Consider the following 21,518-nt stretch of genomic DNA (forward strand, 5'->3'; position numbering starts at 1 on the left):
GGTTTCATACAGTAGAGTTTCTGCAGATAGCAAATCACCAACACAACAATGCAGGAACACAATGGGGGTGCGGCGGAGCGTGAGTCAGCCAAGGCTGGGAAAGTGTCACATTTTTCATGCTCTCTGACCACGCTAAACGACGCTAAACACCACATTTAAGGAGGCGAGCACAGGGGGGGCGGGCAAGAGAGAGGGGAGAGAAGGCACATGAGAAAAACATCAAGCAAAATATCCACCCTTAATATACAGAAGGGTTCTGGTCTGATTTGATCATGTGAAGAGAAAAAAAATGTTCCTTGCTGCAGACAAGAGGACGAGTCGCTCCATTGATTTTGGTGTCCAGAGAAAAATGCCCAGTCTGCCTTTTCTTTTTTTTTCCTCCAGATCAGACACTTTTGCCTCAATGTCACCACAAAAATAAATTTAAACAGACTCAATGGCACCTGTACCATTACATTCTTCCCCCTACTGTGTGTAAAGGATTGTGTATGAAAGAGAGCATGCAGCATTACTCTGAGAATCTACACCTCACCTCACTTAGGCGTATTGATTTCTGTGAGCAGTAAATAGATACGTATAAAAAACGATGACAAACAAGACGCTGACGGCGTGCGCTCGCAGGAATGTGGAAACGGCAAAAAAAATCATCAGGCTGCATCATGAAATATGCTAATATCTCAACAGCACTGCCAAAGAATTAAATATAAAAACAAACCAAAAAAAAGACATTGGCATACCTATCAAACTAAAATAAGAAGACATACAAGCACTTTACTTTGGGCTTCTAGCAGAATCTAACAGCGACTGTGTTTGTTACAGACACTGATGGAAGATGGGAAGAGGGAGGCAGCTGTCAGTATGCTTCCAATCATCCCAGAGGACAATGACTCGGGCCGCACCTACACCTGCAGGGTACTCAACCCAGCTGCCCCCGCTGGAAGACAGACATCTGTCACTATCAATGTCCAGCGTAAGTTCCAAACATTGCACTCGTCTGCTTCTCATTCTAAGACGAGATGTTCTAAAGGCTTTACACCTTATCTTCCAGACCCTCCATCTGTGGTTTTGTCAGTCCAACCACAGACAGTAACCGAAGGCGCCAAGGTTCTCTTCATATGCACTGCTTCAGCCAGTCCGGAAATCATTGGCTACAGGTACACACTTTTTTTTCTTTTTCATCTTTTGGAACGCAGATAATTGAAGAGAATGTGGTAATATACTGCTTGAAAGCGCATCAAACTGAGACAGAGGGGAAAAAAGTGCAAGCGCCAGAATAATTTGCTTGAATGAACCACTTGATTGGCAGCATTTGATTATGATTGGCACATGCTATAAATGAACTAATAGCCACTTTGATATGCATGGCTAAGTACCTTCCCAGAACTAATAATCTGACTGCATAATGTGATTATTCATCCATCCCAGGTGGTCTAAAGGAGGTGTCCCTATCTCTGAGGCAAATGGTGACAGTCTGGAGGTGACTGTGGACTATTCCTACTTCACAGACCCTGTCTCTTGTGAGGTGTCCAATTCTGTGGGCAGTACGAATGTTAGCACCCTGGTTGATGTTCAGTGTAAGTTGAACTGAAGGACTGTAAACAAAGCTGTGAGACTGTAGCCACGAGGTGTACCGCACATTGTAAGCGATAATTATATTGATTCTTAGTGTCTGTTACTCTACAGTTGGCCCCAGATTGCTGTCGGGACCAAAGTCTATGACAGTGGATATCGGGATGGATGCTGCATTCACTTGCACGTGGACTGGAAACCCTCCCCTGACGCTGGCTTGGACCAAACAAGGCTCGAGCGAGGTAAGGCTATCCACAAGCATCTTGGAATTTTTCAACACTTCACCAATGATCATCATCCACTCGGCGTGAAACATTCACACATGGTCTTCAGGCATAACTCCAACTTAGACATTTTTCAAAAAGCAGCTCTCACCATACTCCCTAAAGGATAAACGCCTCTGGCAGAGAACTGTCTGTCCACAGAAAGATATACTACATAGCGTTAGTACGTACAGACTGGCTGTCATCACACTAACTCAATCAGCCCGAGAAGGATTCAGTCAACCAGTACGCTTAAAACATTCGCATCTTATCAAGCATCAAGCAACTCTAGCTGAATTTGAATAACCTCTTCCTGAAAGAGCATTACTATCGCGGTAAAAAGACTCACAGCACCACATCAGAACAGTCCCAGGAGAAAATCTTTCCTTGCTACCAATACTTCTGTAAGCTAGTAGGTGAAAGCTCCCGGAAAAATAAAAAAAATATTTTAAGATACCATGACCCACGTCGTCACATCTGAGAGCAAACACTTTCGGCCCCTCTAGGGGGGGGGGGAACGGAGACAATTATCTAATCCACCCACCAAAACACCCTCATGGCCAAGAGTAATAGATTAATTGAGTTAGTTTGCAAGTGTGCTGAAAAAGTGGAGAGTGCAAAAGCGGGAGTGTGGAAATGGGAGGGAGGCCTGAGTGGAGATAAATGGATTAAGCACAGCTTGATAGAATGACAGGATCAATGAGCTAAGGAGTGAGTTTGTGAAGCTGCTTCAGAAAGCCACACTATTGCATGCTTTTTGTCCCAACCGTTTAATGACAACAACTTCACCCAACAATACTGTTAATCAAGACATGATTTGACTGTCAAGTGAGATAAAATACTACATTTACACCAAAATTAACAGCATCTCTGGCTTCTGGGAACTCAAGAGAAATGTTGCCAAGTCCACCAAGAACAGTATAGGTGACAAAATATTTTATCTGAATGGCATTCAATCACCTTTCAATTATAGGTGAAGGGTGTGATTACACCAATGGGAAAAAGGTTAAGCACATAGAGCAAGGGTCTCAAAAATGTAGCTCAGGGGACAATTGTGGCCCAAAGGACAGTATTTCGTGCCTCCCTCCTTGGCATCTAAATTCACTGTTAACGTAGCCTACAAGTCATTGGCCCTGGCCTTTTATTTTTACTTAATTTTTTAAATCTCTCACAGTAGAAGCCATTGTTAAGCTCATAACAATTTTCCACGGTGTTTGTAAAAGAGTGAAGTTTTAAAGTGATTTAGTCATAGGCAGTTAATTGAAACAGCACACCAGGTGGAAAGAAAATAATTACTGTCAGTGATGATTATTTTTATTTGTTTATCTATTTTTTTAATGTGGCCCATACTTCTGAAGCTTCAAATTCCAGTGGTTGTGAGATAAATTGAGTTTGAAACTCCTGCTGTGAAGTATCATTGTGTATTGCCATTAGGAACAGTGTTATAATTGAAAAGGCATATTTTATTCACACATGAAATGATTGACTGAAGGCAACATCGGCACTACTCGATAGAAACAAGGCTCAAGTAAAGGTTTTGAATGCAATATCTGTCATCTCATTGGTCTATGTTTTTTTTTCGAACCAGGTGCTGAGTAACAGCAACACCTTGCAGCTCAAGTCAGTTACCCAGGCAGAGGCTGGGATTTACACATGCAAGGCCATCGTCCCCCGTATCGGAGTTGCAGAAAGAGATGCCACTCTGACCGTAAACGGTGCGCATCCTCCCTCCCGCCTTGTATTTCTTTGCTAATTGAATGTGTGATGTGTTGGAATGTTTTCTCATTTCTATGCTTGTTCTTGCCTTTTTTCCATTCTTCACACCAGGCCCTCCTATCATCACAGCAGAGGCCACGCAACATGCAGTGAAGCACTCCAAGGGCAAGCTTGAATGCAAAGTGGGAAGCAGCCCACCACCCTACAAGATTGTAAGTGAACCTCTTATTATCACTCTTTGTTATTCACCCATGTTTGTTCTTCAATACCCCCTCGGACACTCCCACCTGTGAGCTATCACTTGGTATTGCACTATCCCTGACCTCACCTTCACACCTTTGCACCAGGATATTTCCAGCCCACTAATAAAGACATACACATATATTCAGCAAGTAATTGCACTGGCATTAAAGGAAGCGATTGGAGTCGGGGGAGCTGCGGGAGACGGACTTCCTACGGGTTTCAGCAAAACTGCATTCAATTAGCAACCCAAGAGACATCCCTCATCTGACCTTGTTGAACCACCGAATGTATGCTGGGCTGAGAGAGGATAATTAGGGTGTGAGATGATAGGACGGAAAGAGACAGGTGCTGAGCTCGCGCTATGCTACAAACAGCAATGAGGAGGCCCACTTCAGTGTGGATACCTCATCCTGCTCAGCCCTCACCTGCAGGGCACGTGTGGGAGGGTGTTTAAACATAAGCTCGGGAGCTGGGTCAGCTACGTAACGCTTTTGAGGTCAGTAGGAAGAAAGTAGTAAAGAGGGGGATGCTAGTGACAGAGTGGCAAGAACTGAACCTAAGAGTGGATGTCTGTTGTAGAGAAAAATAACTCACCCAAATGTGAAGTAAAGTCTGGCTTCTTCCTACAGGTATGGTCCTTTGGTGACATCAGCCTCGCTTCAGGTTCATCTGGTCGCCATTCAGTGCAGACCGTAACCAGCGACCAAGGTGTTGTTTCCTCTCTGGTGCTTTCTGAGACGCTGGCACCTGATTTTGAGCTGCGCTATAACTGCACTGCTTGGAACAATTTTGGCACTGGCACTGCCTTGGTCACCCTAAAGGAACAAGGTAAAGGCACAGGAAGAATGGTTATATAAATGCTTGTATCAATTATGAAGTGGGAATGATTAGTGTTTGGGGAATTTTAATTACCAAAACAATTGTCCAGTAAGGAGATTCTCAGTGCCAAAGTGCATGTGAACATACATTAACATACATAAAGTATGTTTTATTGTCACATCCCCTCAGGAAGAAATGCCAATAAAAGCCCTATTAAAGTGTTTTAGGACCCCGATGTATACAACTGCTATAATATTTAAGCCACGGGTGTTAAACTAAACCTTCTATGAGGCCAAATGGGTGCAGGTTTGCCTTTAAACTAACACAGCACAGACATTCTGACCAATGAGGTTTCTGCTGAAACAGGCAGCACCTGATTGCAATCAATTGATTATACTTGTAAGGTTGGTGAAAAAATGTGATCTTCACTTGCTGGTAGGAAAACCTACACCCACTTCACTCTTTGTTAAATCAGCCTCCTTAGAATTAATAAGATCTCCAGGACTGCAATCTGTAGAATTAAAGCAGGAGGGGGTTAACTGAAAACTACAGTATTTACAATAAGACTTATGATAAAGCAAAATATACATTTTCTGATACATTTGCATGTTGATTTTAGTCATAATGTTAGATATTATGGTTAATTGTTTGCAGTCTGCAAGTTGGCTTAAGCTATTACATGGGGATTCTCCAGAAATCATGGCTTTCCTCTTATATTCCAAAAACATTTTATTGGATATCTAGGTTTTGAGGCAGTTTTTTCTTATTTTGTTTTTGTCAGCAATAAATGGACTCTGGTTGTTTAGCTTGTCCTGAAAGAAAATAGATGTTTAACTATCATTATTTACTATCATCAGTTGAGACATCTGATTAATACATCAAGTTGAACCACAGCACCCAAGTCTTGCTGGGTCTTTTGATTCATTATCACTGGTCACAAAGCATGGTTAAGGTTTTCAGGGTACCCGTAGTTGGCTAGGATAGGCTCCAGCACCCCCATGACCCTAGTGAGGATAAGTGATCATGAATGAATGAATGGTCAGAAAGAAAAAATCCAAATCATGTAAATTTTTGTGCAAAAAAAACTTTATTTACAATCATTCATGTAGTTTATGCATAATAATTTTAACTAACTAACCAGCTCAATCCAAAATAAAATCTCCCACTGAAGTCCTTTGTAAATGACATGTTAATGAAATGCTCAGTCTTTTGCAATGAAGGCCAGATTAGATAAAAGCAGAGCTCATTCCTCTCCTTATCTTAATTATACTCTCCTAATCGATATGATTTAATCAGCAGATGGTTAGCTTTAATGAATATGTTTGCCCTATAACATAGATATTGATCAGGGACAAAAGTCAGTGAGTTTTAAGTTGGTCTGATATTCTCTATTACCGTCTCAGCGGCTAGCCCGGCATCTCTGGCTGCATTCCACTGAAGTGATCTTAAAATTACATGGGAAGGCGAGTCGCCAGTGAAACATACTGCTGCAGTAGACACCAAAAAAAGAAAAAGGAAAAGGTCCCCTTTAGTAATTCCCATCACTGAAGCAGAGTGACGTCGGCAGGGAAATCGGTATCTCCTGGAATCTCTAATTAGATTGCTGTCTATTGCTTCATTGCATCTCAAGCCTTGTTACTTTTACTTCAGAGAGATTAGAGACAATGGCCACAGTGTGTTTTGCCAGATTGCTTGCTTGCACCAGCCTAAATTTGTGGTTTACTGGAGGTTAGAGCCTATAGGGGATGGATTACAGATAGATGGATGTATCTTGTTATTGGTAACAAAATGTTCTACACCTTTGGTACATTGAAATAGTGTGATTGTTCTTGTTTGGTGAAACCATCTAACCCGCCTTTGTTCTCGTAACAGAAGCCGCACCTATGCTGTTAATTGTTGGTGGATCAGTAGGCGGAGGCATAGTACTGCTTGTATGCGTCATCGCACTCGTCTCCATCTGTTGTAGGCACACAGGCAAAGGTGAGCTCAACGGTCAGTATGGACAGACGGGCTACTCACCATTTTTTTTCTAAATCAAATAAAGCTCTACTCACAAATTACTTTTTAATGTCATGATGACAGCAAGTCTTCATTCTTCATTTCCCGCAGGCAAAAGGTGCACCCGTCTCTCCAAGAGCGACATCAGAGTTCAAATTGTTCACAGTGATCACAATGCTACACGTGGTAATGATGACGAGGAAGATGTCAAAGAGCCCATGGTAAGACTCCCATCATGTAACAGAAGACTATTCTCGTTCTTACACGTCGCCAAATGAGTTGTTGCTGACGGTACAAAGTTATCAAAATATGCCTGTCTTCCCTCAGGCTCCAAATAGTAGCGAATCTCCTGGGACCTCTCGCACAGAACACAGTGATCTCTTGGAAGAGGAGGAGGATGAACGATCGGACATCAAGGTAAACACTCGCTTGAAATAGAGCAGGAAAACCATATGTTCAGTATGTCAAGTACTGAAGGAACCCTTGCCTCTATGCTCTGAAGGATCCCACCAATGGCTACTACAACGTACGAGGCCACGAAGATCGACATATACGTGGTGGAGGTTTCTCAGAGTATGTCCCCAACCCTCGGCCTGTCTACACGCCATCGCAACTGCCCTCCCCGAGCCCCATGTACGGCCAACACGGCACCCAACCACGGGTCTACGACTTCGCCCATCGGTACGCTACCAACACAGTGACCCAATCTGCATACGAGCAGCAACAAGCCGCCCAACAGCAGCAAACTCAGCCAGCGACCATTTATCCCACCGAGCCAGGCTATAGCGGGTCCGCTTACCTGCCGGCGACCTACGGACGCGCCTTCACTAGCTACGTAAAACCAGCCTCTTATGAGAAAGTTGAAGCGTTTGACCAGTCAGATGAGGCCAGTAAGGTATCTGGCTCGTCCCGTTTCTCTTACGCTTCGTCACAAGTGTCCTCACAACAGTCGGACTACGGCCGACAAACACAGCGTATGCAGACGCATGTTTGATTAAGCCAGACACGTTCGGAATGGAAAGAACTGAAGCAACGAATGGTTCATTTCGTCACATCTGTGGGACAACTAACATGAACTGAGACTTTCATAACTTTGGACAAGTATTAGGAGGAAGTCACTACGGTGAATTGGTGTAGAAAATGGAGGGGATCGTCAGTGAGGCTGAACAATGATGGGGATTTCAGCTGAATATGATGTCCACGTCATACTCCTAGTTCAAGACCTAGAATGCACTGGTCTATCTCTGCCTGCTTGGTCAAACATGACCCAGGCATGCGGAGATGGCAGGAAACAGACCAACTTGGCAACTTTGGTGGAGTTGCATTTACGTTTGATCTGCATCACAAGTAAATGTGAAACATCTATAAAATAGCCCAGCATAAAATGGACATGAATAATGTACCTGCATCTGTCTTTTGCTGTTTTGGGTTGGCATGCGAAAGGAATACTGAGCACATTTACGTGTCGATTCCCAACAAAAGACTGAGCTAGCCACAAAAATAATCCAACCGGCTCAGTGGTGGAAAACTTTGGGCTGACTTGGACTCGAGTAAGCAGAATACACAAAGTGAAAAGTTTCAATTTAGGGACATTTATGTGGAAATTGTGTATTTCAAGAAGAAGGCAAATGAAATGGCCATAAAAACCCAAAGAAGGTAACCACTTTACAGGGTTGGGGTCCAGGTACTGCATTCCTTACCCTAGTATTATTTTATTTTTTACAGTGTTTTGTGATTGTGGAGCGGGGGGAGGGGCAGTAGTGTATTACCAGTACAATCAAATGTGGTGGTTTGTTAACATGGTGGCAATCTTGAAGTCAAACTAAACTTGAATGCCGCGTCAGGTGGGGCAAGGTGCCAGGCAGCGTCACACGGACGTTTCACATCTTAATCATCTGGTCTCAAAATGTTTACAAGTAACAGTACTACCCTGGAAATATCTGTACAAATGGCCTAAGCCCATGCTTTCTCTTTGTTGCATGCAAATGACGTGTCTAGTGAAAAGCTTCTGCATTTAGTCATGTCCATTTCATCTTTGAGACTTTAGTTTCCGCACTTGACTCAGATGCATTTGAATTTGTGGATGTTTCAGTATGTGATGCCTGTACTGCCATTTAACGCTTGTAACCAGGCAGCCTGATAAGAACAAGTCAAACTTGATGGTGAGAAGGCAAAAATCATCGCTTGTCTTTATTTTTCTATTTTATATAAGCCTTAATGTACAGCGTGTAAGCTGCTCTATTGTAAAATATCTTTCTATAATACAATATGTATCTATCACAATTTATTTGATTTTTGAGTCTACAGAAATTTGTGCTTACTTTACCAATCATTGAATGCTTTTTTTGTTCTCGTTGTTTCGATTTTATCACAACTAATTGCCATTTCCTTGTTCATTCTTTTAATAATGTATTAAGGATTTTATTTGCTAAAAAAAATAAGCTACCATTGCTTGTATCTTTGTACACATATTTATATTTAAATAAAACCATTTCCGATAAAGTCAGCTTTCAGTGTGGAATTCTGAGCAGCTCAACTGCGGAGTAGCGACAGACAAAGCATCCCGTGTCGCTACAAAGATGAATACGTAAATTAGCAGCGCGGTCTATGTTGATTTTCCTATTCCCCCAGCGATGCAATGCTTTTAATGAAGACAGACGCAATCGTACAACCCCCATCGCAGGTGTAAGCTCCTCCCGGAACACGGCTTGCCCATCTCGCAGGCTAATAGGACAGAGCTGTGACAAAAGCAGGTATTATTAACAATAGGAGTTTGTCTTGTCGCCTGGGTAGGCTCACTGCTCGCCATGGAGACGTGAGAAACCAGCTTATTACATTCATTTATCAAAAAGGTGGGCATTTACATGCAGGAGTCAAAAGAAGATCATTGGGGAACTGCAATTAGGAATAAACATATACTTTAAATGGAAATTAATGTTGTCTTTGTAATATGTTGCTATATTGATCTATGGGTGGAAAAAAAACAACAATAGTGCTCCAATTAATAATACTGCCTGTCTTAATAGTTGTGGATTCTTAGATTTGTTTTTGCTACCGCCTTAAATCAAATATGTCAATAAATGTATCGTTTCATAATTAGATTGTATAAAAAGTCATGAGTCAAAGGTTATGTTTGAATTTGTAAAAATATTGCATGGTAAAGGATATGGATTCAAGTACCTGAGCTCAGTCATCCTCTTTGGAAATGAACCACAAAATCCATCATTTCCAGCCAAGTTTTTTTTTTTTTTTTTAGCAAAATGGTACTGAATATCATAGTTGGTGACTTTCCAGAGCTGTAATCGTGAGCTTTTATATAGATTGGGGCCCTTTTTCTTTCAAGCCAAATTCAGATTGATTAAACTAGAATATGATGCCAGTCCAACTTTTTTTGATATTAGATATATACATAACCCACCTCTCAAAGAAAAATGCTGCCTAAAAGGTAGAGAATTTATTTAAAACAGTTGTTAAAAATTATACAAAATATCAGGTCAGATATCTACAGTTAAGCGAAAACTATGAACAGGAATTGTGGTCGATAATATATAAAACCCCAAATTAAGCTGTCAGCAATGATTAAATGTGTAATAAAGGTTTGGAGAAAAATGCGGATAAAACTCATTATTCACCTTGAATTTGCATCTTTGTATGTGGATATTATCATCGGTAAACATAGAGACGCTGAATTAGATTTCAATTGAAAAGTGTGACTCAATGAGGCCAATTTGCGTGATATCTTTAAAGTTGGGACTTGCAATAAAATCTAAATAAAGTGCTTGGAGTCATTCATGTGAGGCTCAGGGCTCATTCAACGTCTCAGTCTGTTGCAAGAAAATGAAAAACAGCAATTTGGAATGTTCGATCGGCTCAACCTTCGGACCCACCTTCCTATCTCTCCTCTCCTCTGCTCTTCCTCACACAATCACACCCCCGTTTCCTTTTTGATCCATTCTCTCAGCTTGGTGACGCGGGCGTAGACACCAGGCTTGTTGCGGCGAGCACAGCCCTCGCCCCAGCTCACAATCCCGGCCTGGAACCACTTCCCACTCTCCTCGAAACAGACGAGGGGGCCTCCAGAATCTCCCTGGTGATGAAAGTCATTAAAAGAAATGCTAAGATTTTTTAAGGGCACTGGCAATGAAAGCAGCAGTGTGAAGAAAAATCTTTCTATTGGTTCCTTCTCACCTGACACGAATCAATTCCTCCAGATAGGAATCCGCTGCAGAGCATCCGCGAGGTAACCTGTCCCTCCGTGACGATGTTGCACACCGAGTCGTTGATGATTTTCACCGAGGCCTTTTGTAAGAGCTGTGCCGTCTGACCTGAGAAAACAGGACAAAGGGGTCAGCGCTCCACAATGTTCGCCCCTTGAATCAAAGGTGTTAATGGGTTGGATTAGTGTTAGCTAATGAAGGTTTAAGAGGCTTCCCCCGAGGAGCGGCGGCGGCGTCCGTCTTGATGTATGGATATGGGGAAAGGCTTAATGGAATAGAGCAGATTAGAAAAAGATGAGAGGGAAGAGAAGCACGTCATGATGAGAGAGAGAAAGAAGGACATTAAAGGAAGGAAAGAAGATGGGATGAAATTGGAGAGATCAACAGAGAAAGCACACAATGATGGAAGATGAAGGGCGAAGATGAATCGCTCATTGTGAGAGGCATAGTGGAGGAGGAGTGCAACGTCTTAATTTTGATGAGTGCTAGATAGATATGCAAAGTGGGGAAACACGCAGGCACACACACACTACAAAGCAGGTCGCCCGTAAATGAGGAATAGAAACCGAAATGTACAGTGTGTAGAATAATTTCCCTGCATTAAAAATAGATCAAAACTAAATTGGAAGCAGAGGAAGCAATGTCTGCCTGAATATACCTCCTTCACGGACCGCTCCCCAACCCGTGACCGAGCAGGACGTGCCCGCCAGGAAGACGTGGGAGGGAGCTGGTAGGCAGATGGGTTGGATGGTATTAGTGAATTCCAGAGGCTTGCTGAGTTCCAGCAGGGCAACGTCATAGTCAAAGGTCATATAGTTGTAATCCGGGTGAGGGATGATCCTCTTCACAGCGCGGCGTTGGACGTTGTCATGGTTAAACTGGTCCTGCATGCCGCTGTATGTTTGCCAGTTTGATGCAATGCGGTTTCTGTTTCCCAAAAATAAAATAAAAAGTAAGAAAAGAAGGTTGTGTAACTATAGCAAAGCTGTAAGAAAAGATTGAATGCATGCTATTTTAAAATGGTGTACTTCAAGTAAACATCATTACTCTTCCTAAAGTGTCATTTTCATTCTTTGTTTAGCTTGCACTGTCTTGCAAGGTGGTAAAAAAAATGCTTATTTGCATTTGTGGTCTTGTAAATAGTTGGATTAAATTGAGTTGCTCCAAAATATCAATTTTTAGGGGAAATCTGCAGAAACAATCAACTTCCTTCTCCATCCAGCACGTATGTCTCATGAGGTTGAGCAAGGACAGTGCTCCATCTTAAGGCCACCAAGATAAGTGCAGTCCCTCCATAAAATGAGATGTAAATTTAAGACCCCATCGCCCAACCCCCCAAGGTTTTCCTGAATTAACTATCATCAGGGGCTCTTTTTCAGACTTTGAAATTTGTATAATTTGTCCTCTGTTGTGCATAATTTGATATTTCCAAGAATAGTGCTTACTGAAACATGCTAAAATGTCAAATGTGTGATGAATAATAAAACACCCTAAGAGTGCCCCTTCTGTGTTAGAAATTAAGTGTGTATACAAAAAGGTATCGATAACACAACTCACGCTGGGTCATGGGTAACAAAGCAATGGGAAGCTGATAGGAGCCATTTTTCGGAGATGATGGAGGCCCCGCAAACGTGGCCGGATGTCAGGATGTGCAGGCTAACCTGCCATGGCCATTCACCCAGCTCAGCATTTTGGCCTCCTACAATGCGATTCAGTTTAAATGGCCGGATGCCACAATCTGGGAACGATAGAAAAAAAGGCAATTAGCTGCTGATGAGTAATAATAAAATAGTATTTCGAGTACGAATACCAAATAAAGACGTGGTATGATGAGTACCACCAGTGTACCACCATGTACCCTCTAGTAGCATGCAAATAACTGATTAAACGTTCAAACACTTTTTTTTATATCCACTACAGTTCAATTGTATTATTTGTAGTCCTTTTTATATAATGAAAAACTACCAAACAATTCATAGCCCCATGAATACTATAATTTCTGTTTTGTTTTTTAGTCTAGTGTAATGCAAAGTAGTAGTTATTATTAATATTATATATATATATATATATATATATATATATATATATATATATATATATATATATATATATATATATATATATATATATATATATATATATATATATATATATATATTATTATTATTCTTTTTTTTAATTTTTTTTTTTTTTTTTTTTTTTTTTAAAGAGTCCTCGATATATGACGTAATCAGATTGCAAAATTCTCATATCCGTTCAAAAACTGTCTTTTTTAAGCAGGTTTTTAGTGGAAATAAATCATAGGTGGCTACACCTTCACTTGCGTCCACTTGTCCGAATGTCCCTAACCACCGGTTCGAAGGGAAATTGAAATCTGTAATGGGACCTTTTTCTACCGATTCAGAATCTTCAGAGCATCACCTTGTAAATGGGCCCATAATATAAAGGCAAAATGTCACTCTAGCTGATAAAAAAAAAAAATGGACATAATTGTAACCCAGGGCAAAATCTGAATAAAGAAATGATACAGATAAACGCTGCTTTTAAAGATTTTAAAACAAAGCAGTCAATGCCGGAGGCTTTTTGCTCCAACAGTCAAATAAATGCACAGCTCAACACACTGCTTTTATCATAATCTCCTTTGAATGACAATGGGGAGATTAAAGCCATTTTCAGCAGAATACTCAATGTAGCCGAGGGAAAAGGAGATCAAAATGACTACTTACTACATCCAACCTCGTCCGAGTGATCTGCGCAGTCGCTGACGCGGTCACATTCGGCGTTGACCTTGTTGATGCAGTCGCCACTCTTACACTTGAAGCTGAAGTCGGAGCAGATACCGGGCGCTGCAGACACATAGCGGCCCACATCAAAACACATTCACTAGTCAAATCGACCGCTAACTCCAACCAATACAACAGTGTGTAGGTAGGCCTTAAATGCATTGTGATTGACAGAAGAGATTTCATTGACTTGCTAAAATCGATTGGGCTCCAAGTCTAATAATATCCTGCTATATTCACCACAGTCAAAATAAGGAAACTTTCAGAGTGGTATTTGCTTGAATAAAAATTAGCTAGAGAACAAAAGATTTGCACGGTGAGGAAAAAAATACATTGAAGGCTGAAGCAGCTGCTTTCAAAATCCTGACCGACCGCTACAATGCGGATGAAGCACTTAATGGCTCGTGTAACATGCTTAGAAATCAATCTGCCGTGGATTTGGGAACGCCTGACTGAGCTACGAGAGAATAAACATTGGTGCTTACAGGTTTTACATGATGCCTCGTCACTGCCGTCCTCGCAGTCCGTCTTGGTATCGCAAACGACATCCTGAGGTAAACACGTGCCATCCCCACATCGCCATTCATTCGCCTCACAACCTACAGTTTGAGAAGCAAAGTCCTAAGAATCAGCATGCAAAAGGGGGCGGAGGTGAAACACGTTTACTTGACTTACTGCAACTTTCCTCGTCGCTGTTGTCCCCACAGTCATTATCGTGATCACAAACCCACAATCTAGGTCTGCACATACCATTGCCGCAAGTAAACTGCTCTTTGTCACAATCTGGGGAGGGAGAACACATACATTTTGAGCATGTAAGGAAGAAAAACACAAACATTTTGTCAGAAATAGATCAGGACAGACAAATCCATTCATTTTAACATCACCAACACAATTACTAGAATGCTACTGTCTTAAATTGACTGATGCCAAAAAAAACAGAAGTACTGGTACATGCTTTGAAGAAAGTGCCTTAGAGACATCAGTGAACAGCTGTAGACTTAAACCCTTTTCCTACGACTGCTGCCAAAAAAAAAAACATTTGGCCAACGTCGGCGGGCTGGATATGGCCCGCGGGCCATAGTTTGCCCAAGTCTGGACTGCCACATAATCTTACTTAAATTGTAGTATTTAAATAGTCACACTAACCTCTAATGGACCGACTAACACCACATTTTATCTCCTATCATAACTTTTAAAATCCATCAACCAAGAAGTGTGATTTTGACAAGACAATGTGACAAGTCAGAAATGATTAAGTAAAATCTGAGGCTATGACTTTATACTGTCACGCAAATATAAGTATTGAGAAAAGTGATGAGGGGAAACATACTGCAGGTCCTTTCGTCGCTCATATCACCGCAGTCGTTCCAGCCATCACATTTGAGCTCTTTGCCAATGCAAATGCCAGAGGCACAGGTAAACATGTTGGGGCAAGCTGGGAGCAGACAGAAAGAAAAATTGAAGTGAATGTGGACTGACACAGTAGGTTTAAAACTGTCATGTTGCCATCTCTTGTCCCTCGTGATTAGTAGAAATGCAGATCCAATTGCAAAGATGGCACAACGAGTTCAAGCGAAGCACTCTTGAGTGACATTGGCAAGCAAGTAAGACTGGAACCCATAAACAACCCTTCATATTAGCACGTAGTATTTCTGGGATTTCACGGAGGCGCTGTTTAACCCTCTGTCAATTCACAAATCCATTTGATGGCCTTGTCTTAGTACTATGTAAAATTTCTCACTCTCAAAGACAATTAACTCACGGTTTTTAGGATCATAGGCAACATATTCAGCGCTGAAGCCTTTGTCAGTGTAAGACTCATCAGAGTGGAAGGTCACTTCTAAGGAATTAGTGTTGCTGGTTAATGCCAAAGAAGAGATTTCTCCACAATACCTTGGACAAAAAAGACAAAAAGGAATATAGTTTAAGACAACTTTTTTTGGGGACAATTTGTAAAAGCTATCACACCATTAGGGAAAGAGCCATTGTAGAAATTGACTCATTCAGTTTCACAAACAATATTTTTCAATCACTCAATGGATATCCAAAAAGTAAAATATCTGCATTGAGGATTTGTCAGTGAGAGCGATTTTGGTTGGATATTAGTACTAACATCTTGTTTTCGTCAAACTGCAGAATTGTTATACGCATTAAACATGTTATTGTTAAATAATTGGAAATATTCTCAATAAGACTATTAAAACACCACATACATATTCTATCACTATTATTAATGAGCATATTTACAACAAGTGCAAGTACAACACTCCAAGTAAATAAAAGGAATTGTACATTTTAAAATCTTTAAAAATGTCCTATGTAAATGCCCTATATTAAAATGTAGAATTATCCAATGTGTGTTATATGTTAAATTTTTCCCCCATTTAATGGAATTCCAGTGGTGGGACTTATAACCAGGTGATACATCCTATTTTCAAAAATTGATTAAAAAATATATATATTTAAAGAAAGAACACACAATGCACATAAGACACACAGTCGGAAGATCTTACTTTCTGCCCATAACCTGCACAAAATCTTTGTGACACTTCTGGGTGTCCACCCCAGGCTCTTTAAGGCGGAACAGGTTGAACTTGACACGCACTTTTTTCCCGGCGTCAACCTACAGCACAGAGAAGGGTTGGTATCATCATTGCAAGCCCGTGTACTTAGCACACATGTAACAACAAGACACAGTTAAAAGAGAGAAGAAAACACAAGGATATGTAGCTGTAGCCCTTGTAAAAAGGATGCATACAAGCTGCAGCTCACTTCCAACTGCAGTAGCCTGACAGATGAAGATAGAGGAGATACTGAACAGCTTGGCTTGGAAAATGCTGCCTCAGCATCCCTCTCATGGCAGGCTGATGGAGAAGGAGGAAACGGCGGGGGGCGTTTCAGATAAAGGGGGTGAGAGGCTCATTCTTGCAAACCTTAATAGTCCACTTGCAATCCACAGCAGGAGGATAGAAGCTAGGGTAGAGCGGGGAGGTGAAAACTCCTGAGCTATTAGTCAGGACGCCGCCACAGGTCAACACTAAAAACAATGCATCACATTTAAGATCACATCTAAAAAAAAAAAATAAAACATGGAAAAGTACTATAGGTGGTACAATAAGTGCCTATTTACCTTCAGATTTACGGAGGGCTTTGTACATTGCCTGAAAGCCTGGACGCTGGGTCTCTGTGTCAGTAATGAAGTTGATGAGCATGATGTTACCAGACGACACTACTTCGAGTGGATTAGAGGGAGGCCTATGGCCGCACTTTCTGGGGGACGCAAACAAAGACATCCTGCTAAAATTCCCACAGTTTTTCTTTCAAATTTCAACAACCCAAAAAATACAGTGAGATAAGAAACAACACAAAGCTCCTAGTAAAACTCTATATACTATATTTGTATGACTGTATAAATATAAAAATATATATATCTATATCTATATCTATACCTATATCTATACCTATATCTATACCTATATCTATACCTATATCTATACCTATATCTATACCTATATTTATACCTATATCTATATCTATATCTATACCTATACCTATACCTATACCTATACCTATACCTATACCTATACCTATACCTATACCTATACCTATACCTATACCTATACCTATACCTATACCTATACCTATACCTATACCTATACCTATACCTATATCTATACCTATACCTATATCTATATCTATATAATAAGGTCTTACACTCCATTTGTTTTTTTTCTAAATGCTTTACACAAATACAACACCACCAAAAGAACACCAAACCCACAGTGAAGCAAGATGACAACAGCATTTTCTTCACCTCAAAGTCAATGTTTTGCCTTCATTTAATTCTTTGGGCACCTTTTACACCTTTTTTTTTTTTTTTACAGCTACTTGTTACTAGTTACTTAATCCTGTTTCACGCTAAAGTTTGTGGTGTTAAAAGAGCCATTTTTGTACAGGCATTTTGTTTTTTTCTATTGACGAGAAAAGGTGTGCTGGGAGACAAATTGAAGGCTTTGCATTAAGCTTTGAGTCATTTCACTCTAAACAGCAATGTCACAAACAAGATTGAAATGATTTAATTTGAAAATAAATCAATACATAAGTAAGGCAAGATGGAGAAAGACAAATAAGGAGAGATGAGATTGCTTTGGAGGAGACTCAAAGTCAAACAAGGGGTGTGCTATCAAAAGTTTTCCGTGTTGTGTAAGAATGAGAGCAACCCCCCACACACACAAATACACATGCACACACACACACACACACACACACACACACACACACACACCTCCAGTCAAATAACATCTTTAAAGACGATTATGTTACGGCTCTCATGAAACTCCCTCTCACCTTGGATAAAACAGATCACTCAATAGTATTTTTGAAAATACTCTGCATCACTTATTCATTCTACAGTGTATTCTGAACACTACAGTTTTAGCTTGTGTTGCATTCAAAGACCTTTGGTTTTGAGAATGAAATGCTTCCCCCACGGACCAAGTGCAATTACACACAGCAGTGCTGTAGGATTAAGGTTGGCACCCTTCATAGATTTGAAAGTAAAGGTCTTTTTGGGCCAACTCAATCTCACCGAGGTCGAGAAAGTTAACAATAAATGCAGCGCTGAAGGCTGCAAGGGGCCAAAACGGAGGGGGTCTTCAAGGGGGGGGATGTTGTACTCACAAATCCAGTGAAAGGAATAAAGTGGAACATATTTTTCACCCACATCAAAACAGCTTTCATCCCTAAATCCCTGTGCAACATTTCAGTCAAATACAAAGTGATTCCTCATTGTTGTCCCTTGAGACTGCTGCAGGAGTACATTTCCTCTCCGTCTGATCTTCAAGGATAAATAAATTAGAATATCGCTGGTTTGAGCCAGCCCTATTATACAAATCCTACTACCAGGAGCTAAAGTCCAAACAAGACGGTCTACTACATCTACTGATGCCTGTTTTGGGGGGGGCACGTGGAAGGAAGGCAACCATGCGCAGAGCTCACGTAGATAAAAACAGTCGTCAATATAACACGTCATGCAATTTAAAAAGATGTCACTTACTCGGTGATAGCCTGGGAATCGTCAGGACTCAAAGAATCATAAATGGAGACAAAGTCATCGAAGCAGTCATCCTCCACATGGAAGAAAGGGAACTTGACAGAGATGACATTTGCGGGCGAGGTTCGGATTTGCCACTGACAGCGGGTCTTCGGCGGGTACCCGCTGGGGTATCCCGGAGATGAAAACAAGGCGGCCATTTCATCAGCCTCCAAACGGAAGAAACATTCATCTGGGAATCACATATTGATTGCATGACTTTATACTTTTATCATTTAATAGGTTCATTCTAAGAATCTATAGGAGTTTAGGGCTTTTTTTTGAAAAATTTGGTCGAAGGAAAAACAGTAAGATGCTGTAAATGGGTATAATAAAGATATAATTGAATGATGCTGTTAATATATGCAAATGAACATTTTTATTATACATTTACGTTTTATTCCATTGTTTTTTGTGCGTGCCAGGAAAAAAAAAAAAATTAAGTGCGTGTCTCAAGTCAGTTATCTGTACTATAATCCGAAAATGTTTTCGTGTTGTATTAAATTTCATGTCAATTAATTATTATTAGCATTTTTGCAGGACATATATCAGTAGTTACTTGATGTAATATTGATTGAAGCTCCTTTTGAAATGCCTTTCAAAGTAAATCTTGACAAATATAGAAGGATTTCCCGTCTAATTGTGTCGAGGAAGACAATTGGAATCGAAAAATAGTCATCATATATGCTAAAAAAAATTTTTTATCAAAAAATGGTGAATGACTGCCTGACCCTGGCTCAAAAAACCATGCTAAGGCTTGGACATACTAAATGAGACACAAACATTATATGCAATGAAACAGAAAAGGATGCACTCACTGGCTTGGGGGTTCCTGGCCATGCGAGGGTCAGTAACTGTAGGCAGAAGGAAGAGAAAGGAGGACGTTAGATAAGAAAAAAGGCCCGAATGAGCCACTGACGCTGGAAGGCAACCAGATTTTGGAGGTAGAAGCCTGAAATATTTAGGTTTGCACATTTTCTGTTCCGTTTTCCCACCTTTGGGGCCCTCAGCAATGCTGTGCTTTGCTCTTTCTGATCCATCTTACCTTGCCTTAAAGCAGCAAACCATACATCTCTGCTTAAAAGATCGACGGGAGCTACATCAAATCGCACCCACAGATATCATTTTTAAGAGAGTCAAACCCCACAGAGTCACCAGGTCAGCTCTTGGCTCATGGCCAGGTTGTGGACAAATGCATTGGGAATGACAGGAAGACAGAATGAAGAATTATGTGCCTCTCCATACGAGTCAGCTAATAGCATTAGAGGGCCACAAACCGGATGAATGCGCAATCTCAGGTACAGTACCAGCAGAGAGGTCTCTTAGATGCCTTATCGTCTTATCAGCGGAACTCCAAGTGAACTCATCTAATGCAAAGCATACTGCACAGAATAGCCACATTTATAGGAGATGACAGTAAGCTTATTCAGCTCTGCATTCTCATTCTTTTCTATGGCTGACTATAAGACTCCAATACAGTTGGCATAAACACAGGGTGACACTGCTGTCAAACAGCAGCAGCACTTCGGGACTAACTGGAAGATGCTACACTGACCACAAAAGCAAGTTTTCATTTTTGCGTGGCTGGTCTTATTTTCTTTTTAACCACACGCAGCCCAAGTGAATAGTGCCAGCTCAAATAAAGCCAACATCTAAATAAGGACGCAATATCGTTTAATTAGACAATTAATTATAGGTTATTGCCCCCAAAATTTGAACATTTGACAGCCTCTTTAAAGCCGACACCCCAATAAGAAGAAATCAATTTAATTGAATTAAATTTTTGCCTTCCGTCTCATGCTCAATGAATTATTAGTTTATGTGATTAACTACTTCAAAAAAATGTAGTTTTATTTTATGTTGCCCAATAACAATGTAAGGTCGAGAGAGTCGAGAAAAACTAAAGCTTTAGCAGGCCAGGTAAGAATGAATGCAGCATTGGCAACTTTTATCACAGCGAAAGCCCTATAGAATAGTATGAGACTTATTTAAGAGAAATATATGAAACAGAAAAAAAACAAGCCATACTTACATGTGGCCGCAATTTCAGTGATCTTGATTTTACTGCCGCTCCCCATGCCTTGCTGCTCATTTATTCCATTCTCCAAGGTCTCAGACACCAGCTCCTCAGAAAGCTCAGGCAGAAGCTCCCGGTCAGTGATAGGGACATCAAACTGAGACCAATAGTAAACTATCACACCCTCACTGGGCCAACCAGAGAAAATGTAAAGCCAGTAAGTGTCAATTTCAAAGACTTGGGAGGGAATTGAATCACCAATACAAAAATCAATTACAAAAGAAATAAATCAATCAAGTGAATGTGATTTTATGCTGATGCTGCCATCTAGCAGTGACTATAAGCCTTAAACACTTTTAATGTTACCAAAAACTAATAAAAGAAAACAAAAAAATGACAAAATATTCCTTTTCCAGTACAAACAACACTTCAATGTGATTATATTTGTTTGTTTGTGGAGACTGCAAATCCATTAGGATTCACAATCAAAGCAATCTCTGGAAGAAAAAAAAAAGAATGAACCTAAAACACAATAGGCTGTCATGAACTGAGAGTGATAACGTTGATGTTGCTTTAGACTTTGAACTTTTGGGTAATCTGTGCACTGCGAACAAGTGTGTGTGTGTGTGTGTGTGTTAAAGTAAAGCAGCTACAAGTTCTTCTCCTATAACTTTGTATTAAAAAAAGCTAAAGCCAAGAAGTCTTGGCGTCTGTAAACAAGCCCACATTGAAAGAAAATCTATTTATTTTCTGCAAACCAAGGCATCTAATTCATGCATCATATTAGTCATATAAAAC

The 21,518-nt window shown here is 40.6% G+C and overlaps 2 protein-coding genes across 7 annotated transcripts in view; one reads left to right on the top strand and one right to left on the bottom strand.

Annotated features, from left to right (window-relative positions):
* Positions 1-9,115, top strand: part of kirrel3l (kirre like nephrin family adhesion molecule 3, like) — a 34,828-nt gene extending 25,713 nt beyond the window's left edge. Inside the window, exons 5-15 of one of the 2 annotated variants that reach the window (XM_077721579.1) lie at positions 820-970; positions 1,049-1,154; positions 1,426-1,574; positions 1,684-1,811; positions 3,421-3,547; positions 3,660-3,760; positions 4,421-4,619; positions 6,483-6,602; positions 6,720-6,829; positions 6,936-7,025; positions 7,111-9,115. In XM_077721579.1, coding sequence (XP_077577705.1) covers positions 820-970; positions 1,049-1,154; positions 1,426-1,574; positions 1,684-1,811; positions 3,421-3,547; positions 3,660-3,760; positions 4,421-4,619; positions 6,483-6,602; positions 6,720-6,829; positions 6,936-7,025; positions 7,111-7,602 — 1,773 coding nt within the window. In that variant the 3' untranslated portion in view covers positions 7,603-9,115. The remainder of the gene's footprint in view (positions 1-819; positions 971-1,048; positions 1,155-1,425; positions 1,575-1,683; positions 1,812-3,420; positions 3,548-3,659; positions 3,761-4,420; positions 4,620-6,482; positions 6,603-6,719; positions 6,830-6,935; positions 7,026-7,110) is intronic. The other variant, XM_077721580.1, reaches the window with a different exon arrangement.
* The window catches only part of st14 (ST14 transmembrane serine protease matriptase), a 126,159-nt gene that overhangs the window by 101,170 nt on the left and 3,471 nt on the right, over positions 1-21,518 (bottom strand). For 2 of the 5 annotated variants that reach the window (XR_013326959.1, XR_013326960.1), the window contains exons 5-20: positions 20,736-20,908; positions 19,522-19,557; positions 18,668-18,896; positions 16,742-16,905; positions 16,545-16,648; positions 16,125-16,234; positions 15,374-15,504; positions 14,942-15,046; positions 14,284-14,391; positions 14,094-14,207; positions 13,552-13,671; positions 12,383-12,563; positions 11,484-11,752; positions 10,797-10,933; positions 10,496-10,695; positions 4,386-4,606 (exon numbers count right to left, since the gene is read on the bottom strand). Coding sequence is in view for 3 of the 5 variants with exons in the window: in XM_077721577.1 (XP_077577703.1) it covers positions 10,534-10,695; positions 10,797-10,933; positions 11,484-11,752; positions 12,383-12,563; positions 13,552-13,671; positions 14,094-14,207; positions 14,284-14,391; positions 14,942-15,046; positions 15,374-15,504; positions 16,125-16,234; positions 16,545-16,648; positions 16,742-16,905; positions 18,668-18,896; positions 19,522-19,557; positions 20,736-20,908 (2,143 nt within the window). In the remaining 2 variants the exon portion in view is untranslated. Of the gene's footprint in view, positions 1-4,385; positions 4,607-5,929; positions 6,568-10,047; positions 10,696-10,796; positions 10,934-11,483; positions 11,753-12,382; positions 12,564-13,551; positions 13,672-14,093; positions 14,208-14,283; positions 14,392-14,941; positions 15,047-15,373; positions 15,505-16,124; positions 16,235-16,544; positions 16,649-16,741; positions 16,906-18,667; positions 18,897-19,521; positions 19,558-20,735; positions 20,909-21,518 lie in introns of those variants that run through there. The other 3 variants (XM_077721577.1, XM_077721578.1, XM_077721576.1) reach the window with 3 other exon arrangements.

Source organism: Stigmatopora nigra, chromosome 7 (assembly GCF_051989575.1).
Source record: "Stigmatopora nigra isolate UIUO_SnigA chromosome 7, RoL_Snig_1.1, whole genome shotgun sequence".
In the NCBI taxonomy this organism is placed as follows: Eukaryota; Metazoa; Chordata; class Actinopteri; order Syngnathiformes; family Syngnathidae; genus Stigmatopora; species Stigmatopora nigra.